The sequence below is a fragment of the Rhagoletis zephyria genome, unplaced genomic scaffold (genome assembly GCF_001687245.7).
Source record: "Rhagoletis zephyria isolate East Lansing unplaced genomic scaffold, Rhagoletis_zephyria_1.1 Rzeph_scaffold_18387, whole genome shotgun sequence".
Lineage (NCBI taxonomy): Eukaryota > Metazoa > Arthropoda > Insecta > Diptera > Tephritidae > Rhagoletis > Rhagoletis zephyria.
In genome coordinates, this window is record NW_016175448.1 from 1 (window position 1) to 10,023 (window position 10,023).

The following is a 10,023-nucleotide window of genomic DNA, read 5'->3' on the forward strand; positions in this document are numbered from 1 at the left end:
TTCGGAAAGTTTTGTGTTTTTTCCAATCAAATCCCAGGTGGAATATAGCCGAAAATAAGAAGATAAGTATCTTAAATTGTGCATGGTATAAACAATTGTTTAAATAATATGAAAAAGAGGTATTTCCAAAATTGCGTGAGTAAGGAAAAAAGGATCTTTGAATCTGATGCGAAAAGATTTAGAGAACTTTTGGAATGTACTCAAGCAATGGAATGTGTAGCAAATGTTAATGTAATTGAATGTCCCTCCGTACTTATGCTTCCGAGTTCCCAAAAAGACTTAAGTGTTGGTGTCAGTGATAGTGAGGGTGAGGATAAATGTCCAAGTCCCCATAGGGAATTGACTGCTGATAGTGATAGCGAGCAGGAACAGTTCTATTTACACGAGAGTGAGGGCGAAGANCGTTGCTTGAGAGCAATGGAATGTGTAGCAAATGTTAATGTAATTGAATGTCCCTCCGTACTTATGCTTCCGAGTTCCCAAAAAGACTTAAGTGTTGGTGTCAGTGATAGTGAGGGTGAGGATAAATGTCCAAGTCCCCATAGGGAATTGACTGCTGATAGTGATAGCGAGCAGGAACAGTTCTATTTACACGAGAGTGAGGGCGAAGAAGCTGCAGAACTTAGTAAAGCTGACGCGGTTCGCGCTTTGCAGGCTAAATTTGGCGCTGGCTTTCCAATGAGGGCGTTGGTTAAAGGGATGGTGGGCGAAGGGGGAGGGGGCATGGCGCCATTTTAGAGAGGGCATGAACCGCCATTTACAAAAATACAACCGCCGACCAGCTAGGCCCCATATAGGTCCCTAGGGACCCCTTAGAAAAATGGGCACACATTTTAATTTTCACTTGCGTTTTCGCCTATTTTAAGCAAATGAAGGCACTGACGTGTATCAAAACGCAGGAAACACTTGGAATTGTACCAAAAATTTATAATTTAACTGTTAAAATTTACAAAAAACAATATGTAACAAAACCACAACCCGATACGAATTTGCAGCTAATATTAGCCCTGCTCGCGTACGCACTATCCAGTAAATCCAGTACTAATTTTACTGTTTTTTTACTGGATGTCGTTTTCGTACGCAAAAACTTGCAAGAAACTAGCAAAAGAGGGGAAATTGAGAAAGCAAAAATGACAGCTGAACTTGCAAGTTTTATTATATTTTTACTGGGTAAATTTTTACTAGCAACTATTTGCTAGGAAGAAAAACAGCTGATGGCATGATGCTTATTGTAAATCACATTAAGAAAATAATTGTTTGTGGTGCTCTTAGAGCTGCAATTGAAAAAATAAACCTATTTTAATATATAATAAGATGGAAAACACTCGTTTTCTAAGAAAACTGCATCGGAAAATAACAAATTAATCAGCTGTTCATAAAACTAGCAACTTCTTTCTGGATTTGCGTTTTCGTACTTTCTTGCACATTTCACTCATTGGGAGTAAATATTGGCTTACTCTCCGAAATTTGGTTACGGGATATTTTTTGCTGGAGAATACGAAAACACAACTATTTTCCACCCACTGTTGGAATGCTCATAAACAACACATTAAAGGCCCTGCACACGCATTGATTTTTCGGCCAAACAGTTGACCAACCTACTTAAAGAAATTCCCTACAAACGCACCAACCAGGCCGATTTCATTTGAGTGAGAGTTTTTGAACTGTGAACAATACAACAGCACTGGTAAACTTTTAAGCTATGCTAGGAATGAATGCTTCTCATTTTTATGTATATGTTATTGCTACCGCCCCCGTTTTCACAAATTATACGCATTTTCACTAGCGAAACGAATCGAAAAACACATGTTAACGTTAATGCGCCTTTACAAAAATTAAATCGCTTTTTAGGTTGCCAACTTGTCACTACACACAGAGCAACAAGTTGACCAATCTGCCTCAAAAATCAAAAACTTTTGATTTTACCCCAACCTGACGAACAACTTGACGAAGATTTGCCAACTTGCCTACACACGGCATATTTACCACCAACTTCTAGCGGTTGGCCGATAAATCGATCCGTGTGTAGGGCCTTTTGCAAATGTGTCGTGTAAACAGTGTGATTCGCCGTTCGTAATTGAGAGGGCGACCAACGTGGTTCGGTTGTCGTGGAAACGCCGTTTATAAAAGAGCCAACAAAAGACGTTATGAAGAGTACAGATGCGCCATTTTTGTTGTAGGAGAACCAATATCTTGAATATCGTTCAAATGAAGCCATTGATATACCTACCGAGTTCTTTCTTGGAAGGATGTGGTCGAATTCTTTCTTGCTAATATTCGCCACTTTTACAATTTTGCTGGCCTTAAAGCTGTCTTTATATTTAAAGGTTGGATTAACAGTAAAGCTATGTCTAAAGTTAAGCTTATCTATTATCGGTTTATGACGTACGTATGTTTCTTGGTTGTAAACTAATTTAAAATGGATCATAAAATGCTTTACTTTAGACACAATCATAAATTGTAATGCAACCTTTAAATATAAAGTGAGCTTTAAAGTTACCGGTTACTTGAGAAAACGGCCCTAAGCTAGCGATATGTAAGTATTTTACATTACGAGTCCTTATTGTCCAATGGTGAGGAGACTTCCAACAAAGAGGGGGACAAATAAAATACCAAAAGCGTTTGATATGTTGTCAATGTGTTGTATTTGTGTCCTGTAGACGTTTATCCTTAATTTTATGTACAATTTCTAGTAAGCAGCTAGTAACTTAAATAATTAATAACAATAAAAAATGCACTCCTAATTCTTTAAATATGTACTAAACTATTTTTGTTCATGTATTATTGGCACACTATCTAAGTCTTATACAAGCAATTGGATTTTTTCCCCCTATAATTTAAGTAGTAGATAATTATTTATTCCATTTGAGTATTTTTCCTTAATCGTCTGGTTTTTTTTTTTGTTTAATGTCGAAGAATATACAAATTTAAGAGTATTTTACAATGGTTTAAAAATAAGCTTCCGATATTTGAAATACTCGTAATATACTCGTATAAATAATTATGTATGCTTTTGTTTTTGTTAGTAAGTTTGTTTACATAACTATTATTTAATTAATATATTTTTATAATTTTTGCAACTAGGAAGAATGTGAACCTTAAGATCATGCGTGCGTGTAAGCATGATTTATCATTCCCAGTCACCAATGAACACCTATGTACATACATACATACATACATACATACCCAAATTACTAGCTCCTTACAAATGATTTCAACTGCCATTTTTGTCATAAATAGGTGTGCTAATGTAGCAGGACTGGTCCACCCAAACACTAGCTAAATAATTAGGTTTAATACTAGTCTAAACTGAAATTTGTGCTAAAATTTAATGGTGACTAAAACAGCATACCCGGAAAGGAAACAGATAATCGGGGACTGGCCGAAAGCTATAGTTCCTGATGGATTTACGTTTGGTCGTTAACCGGTTAATATTTTACTGGCCCTGTACCTGGCTGTCCTGTGATCAGTATCCCAAGGTGCCGCTAGTATTCGCGTAAGAAACTTTAAGCTTCGCTCATCGAACAATCGAGCCAGATAGATCGCAATATTTTGCATTTGGTAGATCAGCCCACCTGCTGTTAGTAGAGCTACTCTGAACTTCTTTCTCCTCAACTTAAGAAGAGGAGATGGGATCTCATACCAAGGTAGTCGTTGCCGACTTGAATGCGGCGGGGTTTGAGTGATCAAGGTCCATTATGCATAGATCTCAGCCCGAAAAACATTGCAGTAATACATATAGAAAACTGTAAGCTAGGTACCGTTCTTAAGTCTATTTTGGTTTCATCTACGAAGATGGGAATCTCGTTGGTGCTTGAAGCGGTGTCAGATTCAAAGTCGCCTCTTGTTCACCCCCAATTCTGTATAAAATAGGCGGCATCAGTTCCGAGAAAATGCGAACAAAAATGTACGGAATTACTATATTTCAAATCATGGCTGTTTATGCAAAATATTTCAGTACAAGTTTTTAGCCGAAATTTTTTCACCTTCAATTCGGGATGGGTAATCGTCAACCTATGGGAGTAATACGTTGGATACATATACATGCATACATATGTACATACGCTATTTATTCCGAAAGGAAAAATATGGAGTGCATGCATATCGAATTTCTATGCATGTATGTATGTATGTACATACATATGTATATTTTATACACTGTTTATAAAATTGCACATTTTGTTTACATCTTTACGCTATAAAATGTTATGCAACTTATGCTTTTTGTATCGTTGGAACATAAGTAAATAGTTTTTTTTTGTTTTTTAATTGAGAGTTTTGATTTGCGCATTTCTCTAAGGAACTCATTGGTTTGTATACAGTTATGTAATATTGTGCTCGTGTACGCCACTAATACATATCATATTACAAGTTCATATGAGCCCATTATCCATGTAAATACTTATGTAGTATGTGATATAAATATATACATACAGTCAGTCAATAAAGTTTAGGTACAGCGAATTTTTTACAATACGGGCAACTATTTTTTAAATATTTTATTTTTCGCTAACTTTTATAAAAATATGGTTAATTCTACAGTTCAAAACCTTGTGCAAAATTAAATAAAATTCCGCAAAATTTCATTCAAATATTGCACTTTTTATTTACGCTCTCTAGAAAAAAGTTGAGTATGCAGTTCTTTAGTTCATTCAATTTTAGTGCAAGTATGAGGAAGCTAGGACTTACCATTGATTATTGGCAATTCTTTTTTGGTGAGAAGATGTCGCAAATTTTTTCCATATAAAAAAAATAACGAACATTAATTTATATGGAGAAAATGAGCAACACCTGCAGCAAAAAATTGCTAAAAATCAATGGTAAGTCCGAGCCACCTCAAAGTTGCACTTCGTCATGGGCGTAGCAGGTGGGGGCAGGGGGGTATTCGAGCCCCCCCTAACTTTCAAATTTTCATTATATATATGTATATAAAATAGTACCCTGAAATGCCAGCTTAATAGGGTCGAGGCCCCCCCTAAATTTCATTCTGGCTACGCCGGTGCACTTCGTTATACTAGAATTGAATGGGCTAAAAAACTGCGTACTCAGCTCTGTGCAATATTTGAATGAAATTTTGCGTAATTTTCTTTAATTTCCACAAGATTTGGAACTCTGGTTTTAAAATTGAATGGGCTAAAAAACTGCGTACTCAGCTCTTTTCTAAAGAGCGTAAAAAACTGCAATACTTGAATGAAATTTTGCGGAATTTTCTTTAATTTTCCACAAGATTTGGAACTCTGGTTTTAAAATTGAATGGGCTAAAAAACTGCGTACTCAGCTCTTTTCTAAAGAGCGTAAAAAACTGCAATACTTGAATGAAATTTTGCGGAATTTTCTTTAATTTTCCACAAGATTTAGAAGTCTGATTTTCGGGGATTTTGTTGTATAATTAACAATATTAAAAAAAAAAAATAGCGAGAAATAAATATGAATAATAAATAGTTGCCGGTATTGTAAAAAGTTCGCTGTTTCTAAACTTCATTGAGGGACTGTATGTATGTTTTTATGGATGCATATACATACAAATGTGTTTATCTTGTTAGACAAATCATGTTTGTGCATACATAAGTATGTATATATTCATTACTTTCCGGCCGAGCGCATGCAAAAGAGGAGCTACGGACCACCACCCAAAAAGTGTTTGCATCGTCGTATCGCATCATCGCTTTTAATTCCCTCTCCGGGCGTTGAAGAACATTCTTGCAACTTTGCCTAGTGCACCCACAATGTCCCAGCCTTCTTTCGGATGCAGCTGGGCTTGCTGTAAGGACTGTTCTTGGTGATGTCCACACTGCCGCTGCAAATCGCAGTCCGGTAGGCTGACCTATGACGGTGTCGAGTACCAGCCACTTGTTGGTGTACCCTTGTGGTACAAATGGAAGCTGGAATGCGGAGCAAAGTACTGTGGCTGATCCAGATTGCTGTAGGTGATGCTGGTGGGGTCGGCAGACGAGTGCGGATGGTGCATGGTGGCCGTCGCGGCTGAGTAGGGTTGAGGTTTGAGGGGAAGGGCGGGTGTGCTGCCGCTCTCGCCGGCATTGTTGGGTGTTGCATATTGAACGCGTAGTGGATCACTGTAGTCGTAACCGTTGCTGTTGTGTGAGGTCGCCTTGGTTGCATTTAAGTTGTTGGTGGTGTCCCGCGGAGATACTGAGCTGGGCGGGGTCATTGCGTTGTGGTAATCGATGGAGCTGTGATATCCGCCGTATGTCGATACCAGGTTCGTGAATGCATCGGACGATGACTTTTGCGGATGAGCGGGGTGAAGTTGCAGGTATTGGTGGTTGTCGTAAGAGGACTCACTGCCTGGGGGCGTGGGCAGCGGTCCGCTTTGCTGGTCTCCGTAGAATACACCCGTTGGTGTTTGTCTGGCGGTTGCTCTAATGACGCTTTCGCGGTTCGCGTACAGCTGCCTTAGTAGTGCGGTGGCTGGCATGGGGGCAGGCTGCTGATAGTGCGGTGTCCCAATCCATTGAATTGTGCTGCTTTTTTCGTGCTGTTGTTGTTGTTGCTTCAACAGTGCATCGGCGCTAAAATCGGTGGCAGCGGGTGTAGCCTCGCTGGCGTTCACTCCGGGTGAAGGCAGGTGTTTCGACATAGCATTTTCTAAATCTTTCACTGACGCCTCAGAATGTTGTTGCTGCTGCTGTTGCGATTGCTGCTGCGGCTGCAATTGCTGTTGCGAGAGCTGAACGTGCTGCTGCGGCTGCGACATCTGCTCGACCGTTGACGGCAGACGGCTGCGCGGTGCCTCCCGCTCCATTGCTGCTATTTTGGATTGCGGCTGTGAATCTGCCACCGGTGTACTAACCGCACTAGCTTCCGGGGTATCTTCCATTTGCATGGAAGCTTTGGATTTTCGTTTGCGTTTTGTTGTTGTATTGGGCGTACTCACTGGTGTAGCTACAGTTACCGGCAAGGAACTCGCCGTATTTTCCATTTCGACGTTTACAGAATTTGGACTATCTTTCACTAACGTTAAACTGTTGGCGCTGGTATTGGCCGCTGAGTTCGTACTGCGCCCACGGGGACGCTGGTGGTGCCCATCTCCATCAGCCTTGGGAGATGATGATTTTGTGTCTCCTCCCACTCCCGCTTGACCTTCGGGTGCGGCATCGCCACTTGGTGAACCCGAATTCTTATCAGTGCCAAGCTCCTCGTGCTTAATACAGTCCACACTGGGCTCCAACTGGCAGCAGTCCAATATGAGATTCTCATTCTCTCGATTACTGCAAAAAGAAATAGACATTTTTGAAATAGACAAGGCACGGTCTTACGAGATCTCACCTAATGACATAGTTCACGCATATAATGTTTTGTTCATCTGCGTTTTTCGTACTGCAAACAACTGTCGCGCAGGTCTGTAGCCAAGTGTAGCCGCCATTCTTATTCATCAGCCGAAAATAACCTGTAAGGACTTGGCCCTTCTCGATCACTGAAATACAATGAATTAAAATTGTGATTATTGAATTACGGTCCATTATTTGCTAAAGGTAATGTAGATAATAAATATCAGATATAAATAAATGTTAAGATATAAAAATAACAAGTGACACTCACGATCCATGTGGCTTTTTCTCAACCGGATAGCGTCCTCGGCGTGGCACAAGCTGTACATGCTCTTATTGACCAGATCCTCCGGAGAATAGTCCAGCAAGTCGGATACCCTTTATGGGAAATCGAAGTAGTTAAAAATAGTTGTCAATAATTTTCAAGAATATTTGTCAATTGTAAATTTACATAACTATCGACCTATCTCGGCAGTCATTCGGAAATGCCCTATCTCAGAAAATTTTCAAGAGCGCCCTATTTCAGAATTTGGTTGAAGTCCGCCCTGTTTCATACTTCTGTTCAACAACGCCCCTATCTCAACATATTTTCAAAATATATTTTCAGTTCAGATAGGGCGTTGTTCAACCAAATCTGAAGTAGGACGTTCTTGAAAAGTTTTCTGAGATAGGGCGCTTTCGAACCGGCTGCCGAGATAAGTCGATCTTCCACTCAGCCGTCGTTATGTACTTATGTATGTACAACAATGGTTCACCTACCTTGGTTCACAGTGCGCTATTCGTAAATCGAAATTGATCCGCGTAACAAACATGTCGCATTCCAGACGGATCTCGTGCACGGATGGCGGCGGCAAGGCTATAGCCAGCGCGACCATTCCCAACAAGGGCGGCTGCGATTTTCGTGTATGTGAGAACGTGTATTGCGGTCGCAGCTTGCACAACAACAAGACGACCTACAATAGAATAAATAAATGTACATACAAACATATATTCGTATTTATTAAATTTGAAGGCAATATCTAGATAATGGCATTTCCTTAAATAATTCGAATGTGGAAGTAACTTGTTTTTTAGAATTAAATATTACGGTACAAATGTATGTACATTTGTACTGTATACATACTAGAGGGCTGCATAAATGGTTTTGGAAAGGGCAATCAAAGCATTTGCTAATTTCGCTATATGTACTTCACTTCACTTTCTCAGAGCTTTCAAATGCTGTCAAATGCGGACTACTGCAAATAGTGAACAAAACGTTGCTTCAACAAAACTTGCTGTAATAAAACATCAAGCACTACTGCATTTACTGTCGAGTACAACTATAACATATACAGTAAGGCAGCTAGTGCTGTAAAATTATATGTATGCATTAGGGCTGTGCGATTATTCGATTACTCGAGCAAGTTGTTAATCAATTATTCGGTTAATCAATTACTCGAGTAATCAAGATTTTGATTACTCAAAACGATGATTAATCGAGTTACTTGAAATATGATTACTCAAAAAAAAAAATTTTGCTCGTAATAGAGTTTGCTTTGGAAAATGCTTATTTTTTTTTTACATTCTGTGTATCAAGGTACATTGAACAGGTAGTATCAGTAGAGCAGCTGATTTGATTTATTTTCAAAGTATCAAGGAACTTTAACTACTTTATACATATGTAAAGAGTTGAAATGTTGATTACTCATTTTACTCGAAATGTTGATTAATCATAAGGCATTTTACTCAAATATTTTTGTTTTTGGTTAATCAAAAATCTTGATTACTCGAGTAACTGAACTTTTGAGTAATCATAATTTCCAATTAATCGAATAATTAAGTCATTTACTTTATGATTAATTAAAATTTTGAGTAATCAATTAATCGCACAGCCCTAGTATGCATAATTGCAGTGTGTCTCTATTTTACCTAAACTTAGTAACAACAATGTATATATGTATTTATGTTTTTTATTAAAATAATATTTGATACTTGTATCATGGCTAAAATTGAACATTTAAACTGCTGCCGATTGCTGCACACCCAATTGTTTTATTCACTTCATTTATTGTCAAGTGCATTTGCTTCGTTACTGCATTTATTGAAGTGTGTAATGCTGTGTACAGCAAAAGTAAAACCATTTGCGCAGCCCTCTAACTTCAGTTGGCATGTTTAGTTCATTTAGGTGATCGGGAAGTCTAGATCGCATCACTGAACAACTCAACGAATCAAACACTTAATTTATGTTAAAAAATATTGAAAAAGTAAAAATTTGAAAAAGGTCTATATAGATTTGCATAGCAATTAGATGACCCTTATTCAGCGAAAAAAATTACAACTGTTGATAGTAGTGATTTAAAGATATTACTAAACATACGCGCCTTTTTCGTATGACACTTATATTGTGATAAATATTTAAATTATCTAATACTCTTAATTAAAATTGAATTTAAATATAAAATCAGGTGGCAACCCTCCTACATGCAGTTTAGAAATAAAATTTCTTCAAAGCAATTTTAATTTATATTCATATTGAAGTAGTTTATTTAACCTATTGCTAATATTGAATTTAGCTTTGTAAGAAGGTGGCAACCCTCTGCAAAATATTTTCAAACTACAACCTCTTTCGTCGGACATCCATATCAGAAAATACATTTCAATTTTCTGCCTTTATTTAATTCGAACTTGCTTGAAACAGGTGGCAACCCTCCTACATAACGGGTGATTTTTTTGAGGTTAGGATTTTCATGCATTA

The 10,023-nt window shown here is 38.2% G+C and overlaps 1 protein-coding gene across 1 annotated transcript; it reads right to left on the minus strand.

Annotated features, from left to right (window-relative positions):
* Nucleotides 1–5,113: 5,113 nt before the first annotated feature.
* trh (PAS domain-containing protein trachealess) lies at nucleotides 5,114–8,237 on the minus strand. Its single transcript, XM_017636524.1, has 4 exons — nucleotides 8,049–8,237; nucleotides 7,561–7,667; nucleotides 7,288–7,435; nucleotides 5,114–7,229 (listed from the first exon to the last, which is right to left on the minus strand). Exons 1-4 carry the CDS (start codon nucleotides 8,162–8,164, stop codon nucleotides 5,825–5,827), a joined length of 1,776 nt encoding a protein of 591 aa, XP_017492013.1. The 5' UTR covers nucleotides 8,165–8,237; the 3' UTR covers nucleotides 5,114–5,824.
* Nucleotides 8,238–10,023: the final 1,786 nt, after the last annotated feature.